This window comes from Ovis aries, chromosome 7, assembly GCF_016772045.2.
Source record: "Ovis aries strain OAR_USU_Benz2616 breed Rambouillet chromosome 7, ARS-UI_Ramb_v3.0, whole genome shotgun sequence".
Classification (NCBI taxonomy): domain Eukaryota; kingdom Metazoa; phylum Chordata; class Mammalia; order Artiodactyla; family Bovidae; genus Ovis; species Ovis aries.
In genome coordinates, this window is record NC_056060.1 from 69,709,528 (window position 1) to 69,735,758 (window position 26,231).

At 41.7% G+C, this 26,231-nt stretch overlaps 2 protein-coding genes and 1 non-coding gene across 8 annotated transcripts in view; 2 read left to right on the forward strand and 1 right to left on the reverse strand.

Moving 5' to 3' along the window:
- DAAM1 (dishevelled associated activator of morphogenesis 1) overlaps window positions 1–4,433 on the forward strand; it is a 183,972-nt gene extending 179,539 nt beyond the window's left edge. For all 5 annotated transcript variants that reach the window (XM_012181749.5, XM_012181748.5, XM_042252575.1 and 2 more), the window contains 2 exons: window positions 55–225; window positions 1,712–4,433. In XM_012181749.5, the coding sequence (XP_012037139.3) occupies window positions 55–225; window positions 1,712–1,921 (381 nt within the window). In that variant the 3' untranslated portion in view covers window positions 1,922–4,433. The remainder of the gene's footprint in view (window positions 1–54; window positions 226–1,711) is intronic.
- The window catches only part of L3HYPDH (trans-L-3-hydroxyproline dehydratase), a 107,704-nt gene that overhangs the window by 9,039 nt on the left and 72,434 nt on the right, over window positions 1–26,231 (reverse strand). The window lies entirely within an intron of this gene.
- Window positions 8,803–8,907, forward strand: LOC114115918 (U6 spliceosomal RNA). Its single transcript, XR_003590025.2, has one exon. It is a non-coding gene; the product is annotated as a U6 spliceosomal RNA (small nuclear RNA).

A 26,231-nucleotide genomic window follows, 5' to 3' on the forward strand; every position in this document is an offset into this window, starting at 1 on the left:
TGATCATGACATTCTCTTGAAACACTGAACTTCTTAAAACCTTCTTTTTCCCAGTTTACTAAAGCAGTGAAACACTTTGGGGAAGAGGCTGGAAAAATACAACCGGATGAGTTCTTTGGCATTTTTGATCAGTTTCTTCAGGCTGTGTCAGAAGCCAAACAAGAGAATGAGAACATGAGAAAGAAGAAGGAGGAGGAGGAGCGCCGAGCTCGTATGGAGGCTCAGGTAAGAGGGCAGGTGATGGGCCAGTCCCACCTCCCGGAAGTGCTCCTGCTACATCTCCTTGGTGTTTAGGAAGCACTCCGATGTGCTGGCAGGGAGGAGGGCATCAAAGCCCTCTCTAGAATGCTACTGGGAGTTTAGTCAGTAGAAAGTTTCTCTTCAGCAATGTGGCAGTCTATATGCAAAGCCTAAAAAAATATATTCACATCCTTTGATCTGGAGTTCCACCTCTTAGAAGTCTTTCTAAAGAAATAATTCTACATTTCCACAAAGAGAACAGCACTCTTTACAATAAAGCCTCAACCTGGGACAGCCTAAATGTTTACCAACTGGGCACTGGTTCTAAATGATGTTCAGTTCAGTATGGTTCAGTCAGTCATGTCTGACTCTTTGTGACCCCATGAACCGCAGCTCACCAGGCCTCCCTGTCCATCACCAACTCCCAGAGTTTACTCAGACTCATGTCCATTGAGTTAGTGATGCCATCCAACCATCTCATCCTCTGTTGTCCCCTTCTCCTCCCACCTTCAATCTTTCCCAGCATCAAGGTCTTTTCAAATGAATCAGTTCTTCACATCAGGTGACCAAAGTATTGGAGTTTCAGCTTCAGCATCAGTCCTTCCAGTGAATATTCAGGACTGATTTCCTTTAAGATGGACTGGTTGGATCTCCTTACAGTCCAAGACTGTAAGGGATCTCCTACAGTCCAGTCTCCTTACAGTCAAGAGTCTGATCCAACACCACAGTTCAAAAGCATCAATTCTTCAGCACTCAGCTTTCTTTATAGTCCAACTCTCACATCCATACATGACCACTGGAAAAACCATAGCCTTGACTAAACAGACCTTTGTTGGCAAAGTAACCTAAATGATGTAATAGCTACATAATGGACTATTTATGCAGTCCTCAAAATCATGTCTTTCTCATGTGAGAAAGCTTACTGAGTGGTTTCCACATGAAACATTTTTGTGTAAAGTAAGTGTTGATAGTGGTGAGATATACCCCCAGAAGGTTCATAATGGTTATCTCTTGGTAGAATTAGGATTATTTTTCCCTTTTTATCTGAATATATACATTTTATATAATGTATGCATATTATTTGGATCTTAATAATTGTAACTCTTGCATAGTGGGTTCTAGGCATCCATGGTAGAGAGAGGCTAATAAGCCTTTGATGTCAGGAATGTGGCCTGATGAGCATTTGCTTTCATCTGTCTATACCATCAAAGAAACCAGTATTTTAAATTAGAATATCATGAGGTTTACCCAGATTCTAGACAGTGAGAGTCTAATTACAAAGTGGTGGTCATTTTTTCATTGCTCCTGATTCCCCTCACATCCCAGTCACTTGTGACAGGCAAGGGATTGGCAGCTATTGACAGACATGGCGTGACTGCAGCACTGCCCTATCCACAGTGTTCGTCTCCACTGAATACAAAATGCAGTATTGTCTCGACACTTCTCTAAGCGGTTGCTTTCCATCTTGCAGCTCAAAGAACAACGTGAAAGGGAACGGAAAATGAGGAAAGCAAAAGAGAACAGTGAAGAAGGCGGAGAGTTTGATGACCTGGTTTCCGCTTTACGCTCAGGAGAAGTGTTTGACAAAGACCTTTCCAAACTGAAACGGAACCGCAAGCGCATCACCAACCAGATGACGGACGGCAGCCGGGAGAGACCGGTCACAAAACTTAACTTCTAATTTCCCTTGAATACTTTTTTAGAAAGCTCATTAGCAGCCCTTTGAAGTGACTAGAACTTTTCATTACACTGCCTTGCAATCCAAACAGTGGCAATTTCTCCTTTCATCTGTGGGTGAATGTGTGAACATGTGTGTATGTACGTGTGTGTATATATTAAGAAGTGTATATAGAAGTCTGAGTGTTGTCTAGAGACCTATGTTTGGTTAAAAAAGAAAAAAAGTCTATGTCTATGTATGTGCTCAGAACCCCTTTGTGTATGCATTCGTACTGAGTGTGGCTCATCTTCTTTCCCCAAACACCATGACTGTTCAGAAGCACAATACTGTCTCCTGAAAGAGATACGGAGACATTCCCTAGAGTAAAAAGAAAAACAAAAAATAAATAAATATAGCTTGAGAAATATTTTATGGTTTCCAAGCTTGATATACTTTGAAATTATTTTCATTGGTGAAACTGGTATTGGAAAAATATAGATTTCAAATGGTTTTTGATAGTTGACAAGTATGATGCTGGTGCATTGCATCAGTAATTGACAGGACCAGCTTAGAATTTCTGACGTTGGTGTGGGGATGCAGTCTGTAAATGTTTATGGAGAACATCTTGCACACAATCTGAATTTTATAGAATGTCAGTCAGAGTTCTTTTATATGTTTAAAACCTGGACATCAGTTTCCCTCCTTAATTTCATCGAGTTCTCTGCCAAGCGCTCATGATGATTTCTTTACATTGCTTTTGGAAAGAACACTACTTTATCTAAATGCAATCCATGCTCTTGTTAAAGAACAAAATTACCATATTGTGCTTGTTTTCCTAACAGTATAGAACTATAAACTTTCAAATTTCCCACCCAAGACCTAAAAGAAAGAATTCTCTGAAAGGATAAAAATGATTAAAAAAAAAAATTTATGGGGTGCCTTTTTTTTTTTTTGGTATTTTCTGTTCTGTAGGACAAGCTGCATCTTCTGTAAATGTTTCTGAACTAAAGAACACTTAGTGACTGCACAAAACGTCACCACCACCAACAGAGATGCCAAGATCTATTTATCTCTAAGTATGTTTGAAGTGGTTTGCTGTTTATATGTTGTCATTTTAAATTGTGTGTCAGTAACGCTACCTGTAAAATTTCAGTCCAAAAGATAAAGCTCTCAGGGAGAAATGAATAAAAACAATGAACATTAGAAAATAAAATATAGATGCTTACCATTAACCTACCAACTCTTAATATCCTTAAGTTATATGATATATACAGAGGACTGTTACTTTTTTTTTTTTTTTTTTGCTTTGCTTTATTTATTTGTAGTAGGGGAGGGGGGCTAAGGTTCTCTATTTTCTTTCCATCAATCCTGTTGTGGTTGGGTTTCCTGTGGAGAGTAGTTTGTCCTATTGCACTAGAACATTATTTACGCACTAAATTGAGTTTCAGTCAATTAACGAATATTTATTGAAACACCTACTATGTGCCAGGCATTGTAGGGCTACAGTGGTAAGCAAGACAGAGCCCCTGCCCCCAGGGAGCTTATGCTGTAACGGGGACAGTTAAGGGGCAAACAGAATACCAATGTGTGTGCTGTATAGGAATCGTGCTATTTAAAAATAATTTGTATAAACTATAATGCTTAGTGCAGAGGGCAAGGTCTCTGCACTACGTGAAAGCTGTGAAATAGTGCTCTAAGAGTTGGCAAGAGCCGTGGTTTTACGTTCTTCCCCCTCATTGCAAACTTAGCGACTTTCTACATATTACACAGAAGTAAATGACTAGCAGATAAAAGTCACAAATATATAGCAGACGTCGCGCTCCCCCAGCTCCTAGGTATCAAAGTCTGCAAGTATACTGTGTCGAAGATGCAGACTGAGACTTCGCTCAGAAAAGCGTGGAGGTGAGGAGAAGTGGGGTACGCTAGTGGGGTTTGTCTATTCCTTAACTAAAGTGCCTCTATATATATTCTTTTCTATTTAGAGCAGGAGAAACTTGATCTGGCTTGAGTTTGGGACTGACTTTTGAAAATGGCTTTGTTTTCCAATTTAAGGAATGGGCAAGTGGAGGGAGTCACATAAAGGAGCAAGTTTGTGTAGCATGTTCCTCTCGCCCTTTGTAATCAGCCTCGTTTTTATATGGCCATCCTGGTAGGCCTCCTTTGCCATTTCCGTTTTTTGTTTCTTTCCCCGAAAGCTGTGTGCAGGTCATTCCATGTGCCATTGTTGGAAAAAAGAAAAAAAAAAACACCTACTTTTTAGATTGGTGCTGGTGTAAGTAGCCACTTTTTCTCTCTTGGGTGTGTATTTTTAAAGTTTTTGTTTGTTTTTTTAAATTAATGCCAAAAAGACAAAGCATTATAATTTGTAAACTTAATTATATGTCTTGTATCTTATTAGTTTAGTAGTTGGAACCACTTAGTCTTTAGGTGCAAGACTGTTGTTATAGTACCAAGAAAAAAATGTTGTATGTGTTATGAGACTGTACATTTTTTTTAAATAGCAATATGCAATAAAGAAATGAATTCATTACATGTATGTATATGCTTTCTTTGAGTTATTAAAACAAACTTCTTTGCACCATTAAATTTAAATATTGCAATTTGTTGGTTAATTAGGAATAATACAAACTTGTTCATACTGGACCTGGAAAACTATAGTTTTCTGCTGTGGCAGCATTCAGCACATCCACAGACCGCCAGATACTACCTCTTTCTGAAACTAACCTGTTTGTGTAACTCTGTATGAGTTAAATAGTTTGATAGTGAAAGTGAAGTCGCTCAGTCGTGTCCGACTCTTTGCAACCCCATGGACTACAGCCTTCCAGGCTCCTCCATCCATGGGATTTTCCAGGCAAGAGTACTGGAGTGGGTTGCCATTTCCTTCTCCAGAGAATCTTCCCCTCCCAGGGATCTAACCCGGGTCTCCTTCATTGTAGGCAGATGCTTTACTGTCTTAACTACTGGTAAAATTATTTAACTGGAGGTATACAAAAGAATCTCTTATCAATCTTTTTCATTTTGAAGCATTTCCTTTAAAAAATTAATTTATGATATTGGTCAATATGGAAAGTATCACTTGTACAGAAGAAGGAATGTGCATTATATCCTCTGAAAACTGGGACACTCTCTTGGCCCCATGTCACTTTGGCTTCCTGGCCATCCTCTACCCAATGTAAAATCAAGCTGAAAACAAATTATCCTAGTAGTGGTTGCTTGAGAATTCAAGCACATCTGATCTTGGGAATGGACTCATGATATTCTTATAATTACTGTCTTTGTATTTAGCTCCTGGATACTGCATAATATCCAAAAGTTTTTTGTTCTTTTGCACTGGCATTCAGATGGGAGAGATCCTTCTCCATGGTAGGGAAATTTTATATTCCTCCCTACAAATAGAATATACCATTTCCTCTTTACACATTTGAGTGTGGAGCTACATACAGAACCACCTAGAACCTCAGCTGCCCTGGGGTATTGAAAGAAACAGGGGAGAGCCTGAAACTTTGAGATCATTATGCCTACTTGTATGTCTTCAGTTTTCCCCAGAAAATCATCACTAGGGAAAATGTGCTTCTGTCAGGGGATGAAGCTATTCAAACCCTCCAGGATTATGCCCTTTTTCTATAACATAACATGGATAATCTTTAATAAACTAGTTTGGACACAATTATTTAATAGATTAAGTTCTAAAAGGGAATTTGCTTCCTGACCTGCATATAGGTTTCTCAAGAGGCAGGTCAGGTAGTCTGGTATTCCCATCTCTTGAAGAATTTTCCACAGTTTATTGTGATCTACACAAAGGCTTTGGCATAGCCAATAAAGCAGAAATAGATGTTTTTCTGGAACTCTCTCACTTTTTCGATGGTCCAGCAGATGTTGGCAATTTGATCTCTGGTTCCTCTGCCTTTTCTAAAACCAGCTTGAACATCTGGAAGTTCACAGTTCACGTATTGCTGAAGCCTGGCTTGGAGAATTTTGAGCATTACTTTACTAGCGTGTGAGATGAGTGCAATTGTGTGGTAGTTTGAGCATTCTTTGGCATTGCCTTTCTTTGGAATTGGAATGAAAACTGACCTTTTCTAGTCCTGTGGCCACTGCTGAGTTTTCCAAATTTGCTGGCATATTGAGTGCAGCACTTTCACAGCACCATTTTTCAGGATTTGAAATAGCTCAACTGGAATTCCATCACCTCCACTAGCTTTGTCTGTAGTGATGCTTCCTAAGGCCCACTTGATTTCACATTCCAGGATGTCTGGCTCTAGGTGAGTGATCACACCATTGTGATTATCTGGGTCATGAAGATCTTTTTTGTACAGTTCTTCTGTGTATTCTTGCCATCTCTTCTTAATATCTTCTGCTTCTGTTAGGTCCATACCATTTCTGTCCTTTATCAAGCCCATCTTTGCATGAAATGTTTCCTTGGTATCTCTAATTACCATGTCCGAGGTCAGGGGTGGCGGTTGAGAGAAGCAACCCCACATCCAAGGAGCAACTGCGTGGGCCTAGGAGGGCCGAGAGGAGCTACTCCACAGTTAAGATCAGGAGGGGCGGCCATGAGGAGATACCCCTTGTCCAATGTAAGGAGCAGTGGCTGCGCTTTGCTGAAGCAGCTGTGAAGAGATAACCCACGTCCAAGGTAAGAGAAACCCAAGTAAGACAGTAGGTGTTGCGAGAGGGCATCAGAGGGCAGATACACTGAAACCATAATCACAGAAAACTAGTCAATCTAATCACACTAGGACCACAGCCTTGTCTAACTCAATGAAACTAAGCCATGCCCATGGGGCCACCCAAAATGGGTGGGTCGTGGTGGAGAGGTCTGATGGAGTGTGGTCCACTGGAGAAGGGAATGGCAAACCACTTCAGTATTCTTGCCTTGGGAACCCCATGAACAGTATGAAAAGGCAAAATAGGATATTGAAAGAGGAACTCCCCAGGTCGGTACATGCCCAATATGCTATTGGAGATCAGTGGAGAAATAACTCCAGAAAGAATGAAGGGATGGAGCCAAAGCAAAAACAATACCCAGCTGTGGATGTGACTGGTGATAGAAGCAAGGTCCGATGCTGTAAAGACCAGTACTGCATAGGAACCTGGAATGTTAGGTCCACAAATCAAGGCAAATTGGAAGTGGTCAAACAGGAGATGGCAAGAGTGAACGTCGACATTATAGGAATCAGTGAACTAAAATGGACTGGAATGTGTGGATTTAACTCAGATGACCATTATATCTACTACTGTGGACACGAATCCCTCAGAAGAAATGGAGTAGCCATCATGGTCAACAAGCATCTGAAATGCAGTACTTGAATGCAATCTCAAAAACGACAGAATGACCTCTGTTCATTTCCAAGGCAAACCATTCAGTATCACAGTAATCCAAGTCTAGGCCCCAACCAGTAACGCTGAAGAAGCTGAAGTTGGACGGTTCTATGAAGACCTACAAGAAGACCTTTTAGAACTAACACCCCAAAGATGTCCTTTTCATTACAGGGGACTGGAATGCAAAAGTAGGAAGTCAAGAAACACCTGGGGTAACAGGCAAATTTGGCCTAGGAATACGGAGTGAAGCAGTGCAAAGACTAATAGAGTTTTGCCAAGAGAACGCACTGGTCATAGAAAACACCCTCTTCCAACAACACAAGAGAAGACTCTACACATGGACATCACCAAATGGTCAACACCGAAATCAGATTGATTATATTCTTTGCAGCTAAAAATGGAGAAGCCCTATGCAGTCAGCAAAAATAAGACCAGGAGCTGATTGTGGCTCAGATCATGAACTCCTTATTGCCAAATTCAGACTTAAATTGAAGAAAGCAGGGAAAACCACTAGACCATTCAGGTATGACCTAAATCAAATCCCTTATGATTATACAGTGGAAGTGAGAAATAGACTTAAGGGACTAGATCTGATAGATAGAGTGCCTGATGAACTATGGAATGAAATTCGTGACATTGTACAGGAGACAGGGATCAAGATCATCCCCATGGAAAAGAAATGCAAAAAAGCAAAATGGCTGTCTGGGGAGGACTTAAAAATAGCTGTGAAAAGAAGAGAAGCGAAAAGCAAAGGAGAAAAGGAAAGATACAAACATCTGAATGCAGAGTTCCAAAAGAATAGCAAGGAGAGATAAGAAAGCCTTCCTCAGCGATCAATGCAAAGATATAGAGGAAAGCAACAAAATGGGAAAGACTAGAGATCTCTTCAAGAAAATTAGAGATACCAAGGGAACATTTCATGCAAAATGAGCACAATAAAGGAGAGAAATGGTATATTTTCCATAGCAAAGACCAATTACTTTGTCTTCTAGGGAAAACATCAGATCTAACCTTTGGCCTCTTCTCTGACATGCTTTTGTCTACTGCAATCAGCTGTGTGTTTCCATGGTATCAAACAAACAGCATGAACAGGAGATTGTACACTAAGGGGTTTTGACAATGGAGATCGTTATTTTAATCAAACCTGGGTATGTTTGTGTTTTTTATGGGAAAAAGAAAATTTTCCCATGCCATTTAAATAAAGCATGTGTTCTCTCTGCTTCTCTGCCTGTGGTTTCTTTCATTGGGAGGAAGAAGAAAGGCAAGAGTTCTGTATTGATCTTACCATCTCCCACTTAATTTACACCCTTTATGGTCATGTGTGGACATTCCTGTGGCAAAGGAAGCTGCAATTAATTCCCCCATCAATGGTAAGCATCTCTTAGCATCCTTACCCCCATCCTCCCATCTCGCTTCCAATGTAAAAATACTTTCCTAAGTCAAGTGAGATTGAGGGGCCACCCTGACTCAGGGATAGGAAGAGTGCCAAGAGAGGAGGTGATTGTGGTGCCAAGCAATGATGCAGGAAGACAGTAGCAGGGAGAAGGAGGTGTCTACCAGATGCTTAAAGAGAGAAAAGTCCTGTTTCCTTCAGCAGTACATGTACTAAAATAGGAGTGATAAAGAGAAGATTATCATGGACCTGTGAAAGGATGATAACACAAATTCATGAAGCATCTTATATTTTTGGAATCTAATAAAATGATACCAGTTCAGTTCAGTTGCTCAGTCATGTCCAGCTCTTTGCAACCCCATGAATCACAGCACATCAGGCCTCCCTGTCCATCATCAACTCCTGGAGTTCACTCAAACTCACGCCCATTGAGTCGGTGATGCCATCCAGCCATCTCATCCTCTGTCGTTCCCTCTTCCTCCTTGCTCCAATCTCTCCCAGCATCAGAGTCTTTTCCAATGAGTCAACTCTTCGCATGAGGTGGCCAAAGTACTGGAGTTTCAGCTTTAGCATCATTCTTTCCAAAGTAATCCCAGGGCTGATCTCCTTTAGAATGGACTGGTTGGGTCTCCTTGCAGTCCAATGGACTCTCAAGAGTCTTCTCCAACACCATAGTTCAAAAGCATCAATTCTTCAGCGCTCAGCTTTCTTCACAGTCCAACTCTCACATCCATATATGACCACTGGAAAACCATAGCCTTGAATAGATGGACCTTTGTTGGCAAAGTAATGTCTCTGCTTTTGAATATGCTATCTAGGTTGGTCATAACTTTTCTTCCAAGGAGTAAGCATCTTTTAATTTCGTGGCTCTTATTTGCAAAGCAGAAATACAGACACAGATGTAGAGAACAAACATGGATACGAAGAGGGAAAAGGGGAGGGTGGTGGGATGAGCTGAGAGATTTGAGACTGACACATATACGTCACTATGTATAAAAGAGGTAACTAGTGAGAACCTGCTGTATAGCACAGGGAACTCTACTCAGTGCTCTGTGGTGACAGGAACAGGAAGGAAGTCCAAAAGGGTGGGGATTTATGGATATGTATGGCTGACTCATTTTGCTGTAGAGCAGAAACTAACAATATTGTAAAGCAGCTATACTCCAATAAAAATTAAAAGAGAAAAGCTCGTGTGCTCCTGGCCAGACACTTCCCTACCAAACCGGCCGAGGCTGCCCTCCTTTCTCGCACACACCCACTTGACTAAAACTCTCTTTGTTAACTAAGGGTGCCCTTTGACTTTCTCAGTTTATTCACATCTGGGCATATTAAAAAACAACAACACCCTTTGAGACTTCAGCCCAGCCTCTAAAAGCTCAGGATTAACTCTAATACCAATAGGACCTTGCTGTCCATGTCTCAGCTCTTTACTTCATCTGGGGGGGGTGGGGGTGACACTGGAGGAGAGGAAGCAGAAACAAAGGCAACATTGGTCACTAGTGAGCTAGTCACACTTGGGCAGTTCAGATGACAAACTTTTAGGGTTTCCAGACTGAGAGTTTCTGCAGGTTGACTGTCATTGGAAGGCACACAGGAAGGGCCTGCGTTTCCCCATCGCTCCCTCCCTCCTGCTCTCTTCCTTCCCTCATTAGTTACTCCACCATCATAAAGACCTCATTATTTGGAATTGTCTTAAAAGCCTTTTGCAGAAAAACAGTCCTCTCCTATCGCCTTGAATGTGAGATATTTGACCCTGAAATGCACCAGCTGTTTAGTGACCTGACATTTTTATGGCGGTGAGTTCACACCAAGAACTTGGCCTTCTGAGTCGGCTAGCAGCACTGCTAGGAGAGGTCAGGCTGGCCCTGTTTCACTGGGGTGCTGCTGAAGGATTCACGCAAAGGGGAAGGAGTCTCTACCACGCAATCTGGAGAAATGGTGCTTCCAGGGCAACTGGCATAGACTTGCCCTCATGAGCATGTGGCACAGGTGACCCTGACCAGTCCTGGAACTATCCCCATGAAAACCAAAACATTAAAATCCTCCCCACAGACGACTGTTCCCAAGCTGCCTTGTCCTGATTTCCATGCGGCACACTGGAACCTGCTCATCCTTGAGTTGTCTGTTTCTGGCGTACATGAATTGGGACCCACGCAGGCTTCCATAGTATTTTCACTTCCCTTTTTGGGAGCTGGGCAGAGCAGTTCTATCACTTTCCATCAAAGGATGTCATGGTTCTGCCTCAGAGGTCTCTGGGTACCAGGGAGTCACTGCAGCCCACTGACTAACTTGCATTAAACACACTGTCCTGATGGCATTGTCCAGCAGTCACACAATTTCTTAGAGCAGATTACGTTTCAGGAGCAAAGAGGCTCATTCCTGGGTTTCCTTTTGTTTTCCAGGCAACCGTGGTAACACGGATCCGCAGAGCCCAGTGGGAGCTGCGCTGAAAACGCATGCATTGATTTAGTCAAAAAATCGGCGTATACCACTGACACAGCTTTTCCCTGCACAGATTTCAGTGACCTGGGCAGAGCGAAGTTGGAAGAGGAGGCAGGAACAAATCTAACTCACTGGATGGGCCTCCTGCTCTCATCACGGGGTGGCCACAGCTGGAGGCGCTGTTTGAGCGGACACTGCATTTTAGATGCAACCAAAATGCTTCCCAATGAGGAGGCTTCAAAACTCTCAGAGGCATCCACTGACAAGGACCTTTTAGCTCACAAATTATGAAGGAGACACAGCAGTGGGCCTCACACATTTGAAGAGGGAGAAGATTTATCCTCTCTTTCCCTAGAAGGCAGGGCTGCAACCATGGGTTAAAATCACCTGCACACTGATTTCACTTCTCCTAACCTAAGTCGCTTAGTCATGTACAACTCTTTGTGATCCCATGGACTGTAGACCATGCTCCTCTGTCCATAGGATTCTCCAGGCAAGAATACATGAGTGGGTTGACATGTCTTCCTTCAGGGGATCTTCCAGACCCAGGGATCGAAGCGGCGTCTCCTGAGGCTTTTGAGTTGGCAGATGGGTTCTTTACCACTGAGCCACCCTAACCTGTAGAGATGCTCCCAGCTCCTTAAACTAACAGCAACTAGACAAGCTGCCTCATAAGACATTGAGTCCACGCATCCTTAGAGGCATTCAAATCTCTAGAAAATGGCCATCCATCCCATCAGGGATGGAGTCAGCAGATTAGGACTAAATGGCAGGTTGGATAAAGGATTTTTTAAAACTTTTTTTGGGAAATAATTTCAAACTTAAAAACTGCAAAAATATCATGAGCATCCTATCCCCATTTCCCAGATTCACTTACTATTAACATCTCACCCCATTTGCCTCATTTTTTCTCTTGTTCTTGTATGTATGTGTGCACATGTGTTTTTTTTTTTCCCTGAATGATTTGAGGGTAAATCGCATGTATGTGTGCTGTGCTTAGACTCTTTGCAACCCCATGGACTAGCCAGCCAGGCTCCTCTGTCCACGGGGATTCTCCAGGCAAGAATGCTGGAGTGGGTTGCCATGCCCTCCTCCAGAGGATCTTCCCAACCCAGGGATCGAACCCAGTTCTGCATTATAAACAGATGCTTTACTGTCTGAGTCACCAAGGAAATCCCAATTGCATGTATCATGGCCCTTAATTCCTGAATACCACAGTATGCATTTCCTAAGAACAGGGCTACATTCATAAATTATTTCACATTTATCAGCTTTATAAATTTATACTGGTGTGTGTGTCTGATCAACCATCCATGTTCCAATTTTGTCAGCTGACATAAGAATGAATGCCCTTTACATCATTTCACCCCTCCAGAAAAGGATCTAGTCCAAGATTCAGATACTGCATTTAGTTGTCATATCTCTTTAGCCTCTTATCAGCCTTTGTCTTTCATGACATTGACATTTTTTAACACTAGTCCTGTGGATGGAGAATGGCCACCACAAAGATGACCGTGTTTAGTCCCCAGAACCTGTGAATATGTAATATGTTACCTTACATGGCAAAGAGGGCTGTGCAGATATGATTACGGATCCTGAGATAGAAAGTCTGTCCAGCATTATCTAGGTGGACCCAGTGTAATCTTATAAGGGTCCTTACAAGAAAGATGCAGGAGGATCAGAGAAGATGTGAGAACAGAAGCAGAGGTAGTGCGACTTTTGCCTTTGAAGATGGAAGGGGGCCGTAAGGAAAGGGAAGGGGTCCAAGGAAAACAAGTACCACCACCACCCCCACCTACTTCTTTCATGGTTTTTACTTTTTTTTGTTTTTTGTTTTGTTTTGTTTTGTTTTTAGAATTAGGTAATATATTCTCAGCTGGAAGACACCACACATGGTATCAAGAAATCACATCTCAACACACTTTTGTCCATCCCTCATAGGTGACATAAGTTCTGATCACCCAGTCAAGGGGTCACCCAATTTCTTCTCTGTGTAATTAATTACAGGGTTTTGTTCTTTTTCGAAATTAATAAGCAGTCTGCTCCTCACCAAAATATCCCCATAGGTTTAGCATTCATCAGTGGTTTTTGGCTGAAACAATCTTTATAATAATTACAAAGTAATGATATAGTTCAGTTCCAACATTCTCTCTGCATTTACCAGTTGGTCTCAACGTTCTACTGTAAGCAAGATTCCACCTACCTCTTCCATTGTTAATTATCTATGATTAATATGGGCTCATAAAGTCTTGTTTTCTCAGTGATTTTTTTATGCTCAGAGTGTTCTAGATTTGACCAGAATGAGCCCTCTCAAGCTTGCTCCTGTGTCCTTGTAACATATCATATTTTTAAAAAGCATTGTGATTTTCTAACAAAACTAAAGTTTCCAGGTTTACCTTGTACCTACCCTGCCTCAGCCTTGGAGTGAGACATTTCTCCAAGGACTTCTGATGCCTTTCAGCGGGCATATTATTAGAGATCAAGATTTATTTTGCTTCTTGACCCTTTCCACATAGTGAGGAAACATATACATGTATATATCCATATAACACACATACACAGAAATCTGTGCATGCTTAGTCACTCAGTCGTGTCTGACTCTGTGCGACCCCATGGACTGTAGTCTGCCAGGCTCCTCTGTCCATGGGGATTCTCCAGGCAAGAATACTGGAGTGGGCTGCCATACTCTCCTCCAGGGGATCTTCCTAACCCAGGGATTGAACCCAGGACTCCTGCATTGCAGGCAGATTCTTCACTGTCTGAGCCACCAGAGAAGCACAGAAATATACATGTGCACCAACACAAACATACCCATAAGATGTTTTAGGAATGATAACTCACGCCAATTCCTCAAATTCTACTCTATCCCCACAGGGTCCTTCTTGTCTCCTCTTCTGTATTTGTATGTCTCTCCTTCCAGACTGAAAACTCCAAGTCCTAACCACATCGACACATTTACTCATTTGCTCACTCCTATACTGAATATAAAAGAGCTTCTGAATTGCTTCTTACACAACACTACTGAAAATTAATCTACTTAAGAGCACAGAATTTGTATACAGTTTTCTCTACTTCCCCTCCCCACATTCCACTCTCTTCCAGACTAAGAAGGATAATCGAAAAATGTGTGCATAAAATTACTTGGATTGGCTTTTTTTTCCTCCCCCTTTTGTAAGTGTTACATGTTAGTCACTCAGTCCTGTCCGACTCTGCAACTCCATGGACTGTAGCCTTCCCTTCTCCAGGTGATCTTCCTGACCCAGGAATTGAACTCGGGTCTCTGCATTGCAGGCAGATTCTTTACTATGTGAGCCACCAGGTTATAGTAATGTTTTGAAATACCCTGCTGCTGCTGCTGCTAAGTTGCTTCAGTCATGTCCGACTCTGTGCGACCACATAGACGGCAGCCCACCAGGCTCCGCTGTCCCTGGGATTCTCCAGGCAAGAGCACTGGAGTGGGCTGCCGTTTCCTTCTCCAATGCATGAAAGTCGTGTCTGACTCTTGGCGACCCCTTGGACTGTAGATAGGCTCCTCCGTCCATGGGATTTTCCAGGCAAGCATACTGGAGTGGGTTGCCCTTTCCTTCTCCATGAAATACACTCCTTTTTTTGTTTCCATTTTCTTTCAGTTTTGGTTAGGTTTTGTCCCCTTCTTAATCTTACTAATTTTATGTTTTAAATATGCAGTCAACTAACATCCTTTCAAAGTCAAAACTCTATGAAAAAGATATACATAGACTCTCCTGTGTCCCTTTCACTCAACTCTGAAGTTGTAGGTACTCAACACTAACATTCAGTGGAAATGATGCCTGGTTGTGGACGTGTCTGGTAGTGAAAGTAAAGTCCAATGCTACAAAGAACAATATTGCATAGGAACCTGGAATGTTTGGTCCATGATTAAAGACAAATGGGATGTGGTCAAACAGGAGACAGCAAGAGTGAACATCGACATTTTAGGAATCAGTGAACTAAAATGAAGAGGAATGGATGAACTTAGTTCAGATGACCATTATATCTACTATTGTGGGAAAGAATCTCTTAAAAGAAATGGAATAATTCTCACAGTCTACAAAAGAGTCTGAAATGCAGCACTTGGGTGCAGTCTCAAAAACGACAGAGTGATCTCGATTCACTGACACAGGAAACGGTTCAGCATCACAGAAATCCAAGTGTATGTCCCAACCGCTAATGCCAAAGAAGCTGAATGGTTCTAAGACCTACAAGACCTTCTAGAACTAAAACAAACAAACAAAAAAAAGACGCTCTTGGTGGCTCAGAGGTTAAAGCATCTGCCTGCAATGTGCAAGACCCAGGTTTGATCCCTGGATCACGAAGATTCCCTGGAGAAGGAAATGGTGACCCACTCCAGTATTCTTGCCTGCAGAATCCCATGGCGGGAGGAGCCTGGTAGGCTACAGTCCACAGGGTCATAAAGAGTCGGACACAACTGAGCGACTTCACTTTCACTTTTCACTTTTCATCATAGGGGACTGGAATGCAAAAGTAGGAAGTCAGAGATACCTGGAGTAACAGGCAAGTCTGGCCTTAGAGTACAAACTGAAGCAGGGCAAAGGCAAACAGAGATTTGCCAAGAGAACGAACTGGTCATAGGAAACACACTCTTCCAACAACACAAGAGATGACTCTACACATGTACATAACCAGATGGTCAACACTGAAATCAGATTGACTATATTCTTTGCAGCCGAAGATGGAGAAGTTCTATACAGTCAGCAAAGACAAGACCAGGAGCTGACTGTGGCTCAGATCATCAGCTCCTTATTGCCAAATTCAGACTTAAATTGAAGAAAGTAGGGAAAACTACTAGGCCATTCAAGCATGACCTGAATCAAATCCCTTATGATTATACAGTGGAAGTGAGAAATGGATTAAAGATTAGATCTGAGAGAGTACCTGAACAACTATGGATGGAGGTTCCTAACATTGTAGGAAGCAGTGACCAAAACCAACCCCAAGAAAAAGAAACGCAACAAGGCAAAATGGTTTTCTGAGGAGGTCTCACAAATAGCTGAGAAAAGAAGAGAAGTGAAAGGCACAGGAGAAAAGGAAAGATATACCCATTTGAATGCAGAGTTCCAAAAGAATAGCAAAAAGAGATAAGACTTAAGTGAACAATGCAAAGAAATAGAGAAAAACGATAGAATGGGAAAGACTAGAGATCTCTTCAAGAAAATCAGAGAAACCAAGGCAACATTTCATTCAAAGATGGGCGCAATAAAGGTCAGAAGCACTAAGGACTTAACAGAAGCAGAAGAGATTAAGAAGAGGTGGCAAGAATACACAGAAGAACTACACAAAAAAGATCTTAATGACCCAGTTAACCATGATGGTGTGGTCACTCACCTAGAGCCAGACATCCTGGAGTGTCAAGTGAGTGTTAGGAAGCATTTCTATAAACAAAGCTAGTGGAGACAATGGAATTCCAGCTGAGTTTTGAAATCCTAAAAGATGAATCTGTTAAAGTGCTGCCCTCAATATGCCAGCAAATTTGGAAAAGTCAGCAGTAGCCACAGGACTAGAAAAGGTCAGTTTTCATTCCAATCCCAAAGAAGGGTAATGACAAAGAATGTTTATACTACTGCACAACTGCAGTTTTTCACATGGTAGCAAGGTAATGCTCACAATCCTTCAAGTTAGGCTTCAGTAGGATGTGAACAGAGAACTCCTAGATATACAAGCTGGATTTAGAAAAGGGGGGAGCCAGAGAGCAAATTGATCAAAAAAGCAAGAGAGTTCCAGAAAAACTTCTGCTTTATTGAGTATGGTAAAGCCTTTGACTGTGTGGATCACAACAAACTGTAGAAAATTCTAAAAGAGATAGGAATACCAGACCACCTTACCTGCCTTCTGAGAAACCTGTATGCAAGTCAAGAAGCAGCAGTTAGAATCAGACATGGAACAAAAGACTGGTTTCAAAATTGGGTAATGTGTACATCGAGGCTATATGCTGTCACCCTGCTCATTTAATATATATGCAGAGTACATCATGCAAAACATAGGGCTGGATGAAGCACAAGCTGAAATCAAGTTTTTTGGGAGAAGTATCAATAACCTCAGATATGCAGATGATACCACCGTAATGGCAGAAAACAAAGAGGAATTAAAGAGCCTCTTGATGAAAGTGAAAGAGGAGAGTGAAAAAGAAGCTGGCTTAAAATTCAACATTCAAAAATCTAAGATCATGCCATCCAGTCCCATCACTTCATGACAAATATATGGGGAAACAATGGAAACAGTGAGAGACTTTATTTTTTGGGCTCCAAAATCACTGCAGACAGTGACTGCAGCCATGAAATTAAAAGACGCTTGCTCCTTGGAAGAAAAGCTATGACGAACCTAGACAGCATAATAAAAAGCAGAGACATCACTTTGCTGATGTCTGATTAGCCAAAGCTATGGTTTTTCTAGTAGTCATGTACGGACAGAAGAGTTGGACTATAAAGAAGGCCGAGTGCCAAATAATTGATGCTTTTGAACTGTGGTGCGGGAGAAGACTCTTGAGAGTCACTGGACTGCAAGGAGATCAAACCAGTCAATCCTAAAGGAAATCAACCCAGAATACTCATCAGAAGGACTGATGCTAAAGCTGAAATTCCAGTACTTTGGCCATCTGATGCAAAGAGCTGACTCATTGGAAAAGACCCTCGTGCTGGGAAAGATTGAAGGCAGGAGGAGAAGAGAATGACATTGAATGAGATGGTTGGATGACATCATTGACTCAGTGGACATGAGTTTGAGCAAACTCTAGGAGATGGTGGAGGACAGGGAAGCCTGCATGTTGCAGTCCTTGGGGTTGCAAATGTCAGACGTGACTGAGTGACTGAACAACAACAAAGCTATAGGTACTCAACTTGAACACTTTCTTTTATAATGATAAATGTAAGTGTTCACTTATTTTTCCTTCTTTTTTGCACAAAAGGTAGTATGCTCTTTTGCAGTGAGCCTTTTACACTTAAAATCTGCTGGAAATTACTCCATATTGACTCACATAGATCTTCAACTTCATTAATGTTTGCAGCTGCATTGTATCCCATTGTGTATACTGAATGTGTGTGTGTGTGTGTGTGTGTGTGTGTGTGTATTAAGTTGCTTTAGTCATGTCTGACTCAGCGACTGTATGAACTGTACCCTCCCAGACTCCTCTGTCCATGGGATTCTTCAAGCAAGAATACCGGAGGTGGTTGCCATGCCCTCCTACAGGGGATCTTCCTGAGCCAGGGATCAAACCCACATCTCTTATGTCTCCTGCCTTGGCAGGTCAATTCCTTAGCACCACCTGGGAAGCCCCTGATTAAACATAGTTTATTCAACCAATCTCCAAAATTTTCCAGTTACATATATCATTGCAATAAATAACCTTGTGCTTCTCTATTAATTATTGTTAGAGGTTTATTTCCAGTATAAATTCCTAGAAATGGGATCACTAGGTTGAAGAGTAAACACCTAGGTCATCTTACTAAAGATCATTAAATTCCCCTCAGAGGGGTTGTACCACATTGCTTGCCTTCCAGCAATGTGTTGGTGAGCCTAATGGATTCAATCAGTTCTTACAATTTCTACTGTTACCCACCCTCACCAGTAACAAAGCACCGTCATCTCTCCTCTGGACTATGGCAATGGCCTCCTAAGTAGTCTCTCTGTTTCAGCCTTTTCCCTTCATAATCTATTCCCAACACAACAGATAAAGTGATATTTTCAAGGTGTATATAAAATTGCTGCAGTCTGCTGAAGCCCTGCCTAGCTATCTCACTTAGAATAAAGGCAGCAGTTCTCACTACAGTATCTTTGGTCCTAAACGGTCTGGATGCCAGCCTGGCTCCATCACCCGTCTGACTTCATCTGTCCCTGTTACTTTCCCTCTTTCTTCCTTTGCTTCCTCTTCTTTCTTGATCACACCAAATGCTGACCTACATCAGAGTCTTTGTACTTCTGTTTCCTTTGCCTAAAACCCACTTTCCTAAGCTACCACATCACTTTCTCTGTCATCTTCTTGAGAGTAATTTTCTCTTTTTTTGGCTATGTCATATGGCTTGCAGGATCTTAGTTCCCTGACCAGGGATTGAATCCAGGCCCCAGGCAATAACGATGTGGAGTGCTAACCACTGGACCGCCATGGAATTCCCTGAGGTTTTCCTTCTAATATAACCTTCTTGCCACTCAATTTACAATTACAATCCACACATAACCCAGCAACCATCCCTGCTCTCTGCTCTCCTTCATAACACTTATCACATATTTTACATACTATTTTTTTTATTATGTCTCCTGCTCCAACCCCACCCATTAAAATAAAAGCTCCATGAAGTCAGTGATATTACTCTGCTTTGTTCACTGAGGATTCCCAGCACCTGCAACAAGGTCTGACATACTAGAGGATCTCACAGTGTGTATTAAATTGAGTGACTGACTTCAACATACCATTCTCTTTGATAGATCAAATATGCAAAAAACAGATGATTTTGTGATTAACGCAATTGATGAGGCAATTACCAATACATTTTCTACAAAATAAATCTTTGTTGTAGGGACTATTGTGTGCATTGTAGGATATTTAGCAGTGGCTCTGGCCTCTACCTTCCCAAGCTGTAACAACCAAAAATGTCTCCAGACACTGCTAAGGGTCCCCTGGGGAGTAGTATCTCTCCCAGTTGACACCCATCCATCTATGCTTATGTTCCTAAAATTAAGCCATACATGCACAAAAAGAGCAGAACTTAATAATAAAAGTTTAAACAAAAAATATCACCATCATTTGGGAAGAAGATTTTCCAAGAAATACTGGGTCAAAAGTTAACCAAAACTGCATCTAAGATCTGTTTAAAATAGGGTTGCCAGATAAAACACAGGATACCCAATTAAATTATAATTTCAGATAATGATTTTTTAGTGTAAGTATGTCCCATGCAATATTTCAGACACATTTACACCAAAAAATTTATCCATTGTTTATCTGAAATTGAAATTTAACTGCAGAGTTTGATATGTTACTTGCTAAATGTGGCAACTCTATAAACTAATGAGTATATACATTGTTACCTAAAAAATACAGCTACAATATATAGAATACAGCCCAAATTCAAAGGCAAAGTTATGTATGTTGATGCTTTCATTTCTTAACAAGAGAAATGACTAAAAATTAACTAAAAGTTTAAACAATGAGAAAAGCGCAAAATAAACTGAAAGAAAACAAAATTAGTAATATAAAGGAATGTCTCACAGCTAAGTTAATTGAAAGAGGAACTCTTGCCCACTCTAGTTACAGCCTTGACGGTAAGACTGTAATACTTGGAGACACTGGATTCTTGGGGAGTGCTGAATACATTCTGATGACACTACATCTACTCAGCCCCTTTCTGGGTGCCCTATTTCTGTCTTCTGTTGGTATCTTTTTTCTTTAGATATACAACCACATGTCTTTGCTGTGCTATGTAATGTCCATAAGATTTTGTCTGCAGCATTTGATCTTTTGACTAGAGGAAGCTCTTTAGTCACAAGTATGGACATCATTGCATAACCTGGTGACTTCAGAAAAGGCCTACTTTGTGTCCATTTAGTTGATTCAGTTGGATTAACTGAGATTGAGTGATTCTCATTGTCTCTCTCCATCATTATCTCTACAGATGAGTTCAGTATTTTCAAGGCATTTCTCTCCTACATCCTTTTAGACACATTCAGGATGAGATGGTTAGATAGCACCATCAACTCTATGGACATGAGTCTGAGCAAACTCCAGGAAATAGTGAGGGACAGAGAAGCCCGGTGCAGTGCAGTCCACAGGATTGCAAAGAGTCGGACACGACTTAGTGACTGAACAACAACAGGGAGATGGCAACACCTCCCTGAAGGCATGGGCACTCAAGACATGCACCTGTAAGTGACTGGATTCCCTGAAGGAAACAATTGTATCAACCAACTTTGAGAACCAGGATGGGGACAAAGAAGTAAGGCCTATTGTGTATGATTGGTTATCACCATATGGTCATTTCCCAAGCCATATTCTTCTTATCAGTGGTGGCCCTGCTGTAAAATTTCAGTTCGAAAGAGCATTACAACGGGAAAAAAATCCCAACCTTTATGTAGCATTTCCTAGGTAGTAAACACAGGATTTCCTGCATCCGAAATGACTTCAACCAATTGCTTGTTCCTTCGAACATGGCCTGGTGACAAATTTGGACACAGTTCCATTAAGTGCAGATAAGCTTGTTGATTGAAATCTCCTCTAGCTGAGCAAGGGGTTTGGCCACATGTGCAGAAAGTTCACAAAGCTGTCCATCCCCATGGGCCTGCAAGCTGCAGAAATGAGTTTTTATCTCATACCGATTCCTGCTTGGTCTTAGTATTGGGTTTCCATGGCCCTCGAAGGAGACTAGAGGTGCTGAATCACCTGTTTCTTCTGAGAGCTCAAGAAGGCAGTGTGGAGGGTTAACACTGAACTTTTGAACATGAGCGTTTGTGAGAGGGAAGGAGTAACTTTCCAACTCACACTCTCCACGGGAAGGAAGTGTGTTCAGTGGAGGGGCCGGAATCCCTCTCTCTTTCTCTGACATAATTCTGGTCACACCAGGATAATTTGTAAATCTGCATTAGAAGCAGTTCCTTTCCCCATTTCCCATTCCTAATAAGGTGCTTGTGATGAACTAAGTGAGTGGAATTCTCTCCCCAGACTCCAGCCCCTCTTTGTTTTAAAATCCTTTAGTGAGCTGCTGCCGGAAGTGTGTGGTTTCATAACTCCCAAGATGCAGTGTTGGCCTGGAACACATCTGTAGTTTAGTCATCACAATGATGTTTCAAAGAGTCACAGCAACCTCTCCCATTTGCCAAAGGACAGAGGATGTTTGGGATTTTGATTCTATAATATTCTATAGAAATATGGTATCCATGCCACTATGTGGAAGGCACTGGGGAGGAAACCTTTTCAGGAAAAGCCAGGTGAGTCTTTTGGGTGAGGATTTGTAATATTTCCATCATGTTGCCTCAGTTGCTGTCAAATATAAATACCAGCTGTGTACCTGGACATAATCCCTCTGGCATGTCTGTGCTCATAGACCTCAGATCTGCAGCTTTAGTGAATCAGTGAATTGCTACCATTCACTTCCTTAATCCCTTTGGGCTTGGTAGTTGAGAATCAAGAACTATCTGTTTACCCTATCTCCAAATTTTAATGAATTTATGAAAATGAACTCATTAAAACATGGCTGTATAAATTTGCATGCTTAACATTTCAGAGGCAATTTCATTTTAGAATAATAAGTATCATTTAATAAGGCTAGGCACTACAATAAGCATTTGTCATAAAACAACCCAATAAAAACCCAGTGACTCATATTTTGCAGAAGAGGAAACTGAGGCTCAGGAAAAGTAAGAAAAATTTACCCAAGGGCACACAAAATTCAAACATAATCTGACCAAAAAGTCTGAGCCCTTACAAATATTCAATCTTAAAAATTTGCAAAAGACACTGAATTGCCCACCTAATACTTCTTTTCACTTCTATGTTGATGATGCTATTCTCTGAGATTAAAAATTGAAACTAGAACAGAGCTTGAGGCCATTTTGACTCACTGTTGCAAGTGGGCATTTTCTGATGGTAGAATAGTAATCCTGGAATCTGGAGGCTGGGGAGACATCAAAGGGCTACTGTAGCAAACACACAAGGTTCCGTTTCCTATCACCTCCTCTTTCCTCTGCTAACCGTCCTCTTCCATCAGTGTGGGGTCAATCAGAAGGTTCCCACACTCCTAAATCAAAGAACGGACAAGTGATCCAAGCAAGGCACACAGAGCTGAGGGACGCCAAATCTGGTTCCAGTGACAGGCCCTGAAGAGACTGCCATTAGCTCTTGCTGTCCAGAACTCAGGAGCTTCTAGTCCTTTCTGAAGCTTAGCTCTTCAGCTTTCCCAGCAATTCTGAGAATGGGCCAGAGTCAGATTCTGCTGCTTGGAACTGAAGGATCCTACAAATGTCTAATCTGGGGTGTTCAAAGGACTGAGGGGCCAGACTCTGCTTCTGTACCCTTTGTCCTTGACAGTTTAAACTGTGACCGTCTAGCTCAGTTCTTGGGGCCTATAAGTTTTATTTTGCAAATGGGGGCTTCCCAGGTGGCGCTAGTGATAAAAGATTTACCTGCCAATGCAAGAGACCAGGGGTCTATCCCTGGGATATCCCCTGGAGTAGGAAATAGCAACCCGCTCCAGTATTCTTGCCTGGGAAATTCCGTGGGCAGAGGAGCCTGGTGGGATACAGTTCACGGGGCCAAAAATATGGGAACAGGACTGAGTGACTGAACACAGCACATTTTACAAATGAATATCATATGTGAAACGAATAGCCAGTCCAGGTTCGATGCAGGATACAGGATGCTCGGGGCTGGTGCACTGGGATGACCCGGAGGGACGGTATAGGGAGGGAGGTGGGAAGGGGGTTCAGGATGGGGAACACATGTACACCCAAGGGGGATTCATGTTGATATATGGCAAAATCAATGCAGTATTGTAATTAGCCTCCAATTAAAATAAATAAATTTATATTAAAATTAAAAAATAAACTGCAAAAAGAAAAAATACATGAGGAGAGGGTGGCACCTTAGGAGCTCCTTTAATCTCACCATCATCTGTACACAGTCAAGACCGACGGGAACAACTGCCGCCCAACACACCCCGCTGCCAACACTTTCAAACTTGCTTCCAAATCACGTCTGAACTTTCCTTTAAACAGCTTATTATAACCAGCAAACTGTACGACAGCACATTCTTTGTATACACATTCAATGTTGGCAGTTTTTCTTATTTCCTACTCCATGCCTGTCAAAAGAGATTTGCTCAATAATTTCTTCTTTAGAGCTATTGAATCTGAAATTTATAAAATTTTAAGGGACCTTCCAAATTCAAGACCAAATCTAAAGAAGTTGATCAGAATTTTTAAGCTACGTTTCTCCCTATTCTTCATGCTATCACTTTCCAAAAAGGCAAAAATCTAAAGCTCCTTGTGAAAAGAGAAAAACAGAGGCTCAAACCTAATTCAGTTTTTTTGGCTTGAGATGAAATGCAATCTTATGTTTAACAGTGAATATCTGGGGTTTTTTGGTCAAAAATAGATTTCTCCTCTTTTCTATTTTTATAAATGAGCTAAAAAGCAATGTGAACAATTGAAGGGCATCTAAAGAGCTATATCAGGGTTGGGAGGTTTATGGCAATGGTGGTTGGAATACATAGTCCTCAGGACAGGAACAAATTGAATTCCAAAAGTTCAGATGGAAGTTTGTTTTTAAAACTTGAAACATATTTTCCATTGGAAATCATATTTAAAATGACAACTGTAGCCTAAAAGTTATCCTACAAAGGGCTTTCAGACTATCCTGAGTCCTGACACTACAGTAAATAGTCCTGGTTCACATGGTACAGAAAGGAACTTGCTGAACCTGATACCTCTTTCTTTACCCCTCACCCTAGCTTCCCAGCACCCTTTGCTTCCCTAAATCTCCTCTGGGGCCCTCTCTCTGGCTTTATACTTCCTCCAGGTGCTACTACCCTCAGGTCACCTGCAGCAAAATTACACCAGAGGCTTATTAAAATGAAAATTACTAAGCCCTATCTCTTACACAGAAATGTCTATGAGTGAATTCCTAGAAGGTCTCTGCATCTTAACTGGCTCCCCAGCTGATCATTTTGCACACTGAGGTTTGAGAGCTGCTGTCCTGAGTGTTTTGCTTTCCAACTGCCTACTTTCACCTCCACCCCAAATCCAAGTTTCTGTTCACTCCAGCTCACTGCTCTCAGCTCAAGTGTAGATGACAGCAAAAGATTAATGTAAGTTTATGGAATACTTGGGTGATGGAATCCTCAGGGTTCCTGCCCTCTTATCTACCTGTGAAAGCCCCTGATAATCATTTTTAACAACTATGTATATTTCTTTTCAGGTGGAGCTAGACAATTTTGTGTGTGTGTGTCTATGGCAGAGGGCGGGAGAATTGGAATTATATACGTGGAGAGATTTTTGCCCTACTTTAAAAAACTTAATCAAATGTATTTTCCAACCTGCTAAGTATTTTTTGACAATAGAATTTTAAGTGAGTACTTAATATTTTAATTTTATGACAAGTTTTTTGACAAGTTTCCTATCTGTTGAACAAGTGTCACCATCACAAATAAGGCTGTGGTGAATATTCTTGTATATAGTCTTTGACAGAATCTCTCTGCTTGCCCTTGGGATTCATTTCTGGAAATAGAATTCAGAGTTTCTCACTGCACACTGCCAAAATGCCCTCTGGAAGAAATCGTACCAGTTAACGTTCCCAGAGGCTGGGTGTGATAGTTCCCTTCTACTGACTGCACCACCACCAATATTGAGTCATTTCAGGATTAGGAAACTTTCAGGCACTTTTCTTTTTTTTAATGAGGGATGATCTAAGCTGTGACTTCAAAGAATAAGGGGATAAGGAAGAGAGATCAATTGGAGCTGTGGGCAGAGTCCCAGAGTATGATTCAGGAGCTGGGGCCTTGGAACCTGGACTTTGCAACTGTCAGTCGGTCTGAGTCTCTCTGTGAACCACATCCACAGGAAGGCTGAATAGATCATAAGGCCACAAGCCAAGCAGAACCACTCACCTGGCAGTGCCTCTCCTACATTTCCAGCCAGTTAATCAGTGGTCCGCACATGTTTGGGTAAGAATAACACTGGCAAAATTAGAATTTCCTACATCCACCCAGAGATCCCAATTCAGTCATTACGAGGTACAGAGGAAACTGTTTTGTTACGATCCCGATGTGAGTCTACCATCAGTGGGCCTGGCACCTCACTTGGAGAAATATTTAACTAAAGGAGGGGAAGATCATCTCTGGAGGGCCAACCATATAAACACAAACTTATCTCAGGAAATCATTCCAGTATTGCTCTTTCCAAGAGGAATCCATTCCGAGCAGCTTCACAATATTATAATGATTCTTTTGCTCTGTATCAGAGGGCCCCAGTGTTTTTGGTACCAGGGACCAGTTTCACAGAAGGCAATTTTCCCATCGACCAAAGGTGGAGGGCAGGGGTAGAGGGCTTGGGGATGATTCAAGTGCATTGCACATACTCTGTGGCAGCTGAACTGACAGGAGGCGCAGCCCAGCTGGTAATGTAAGTGATGAGCAGCTGTAAATACAGATGAAGCTTCAC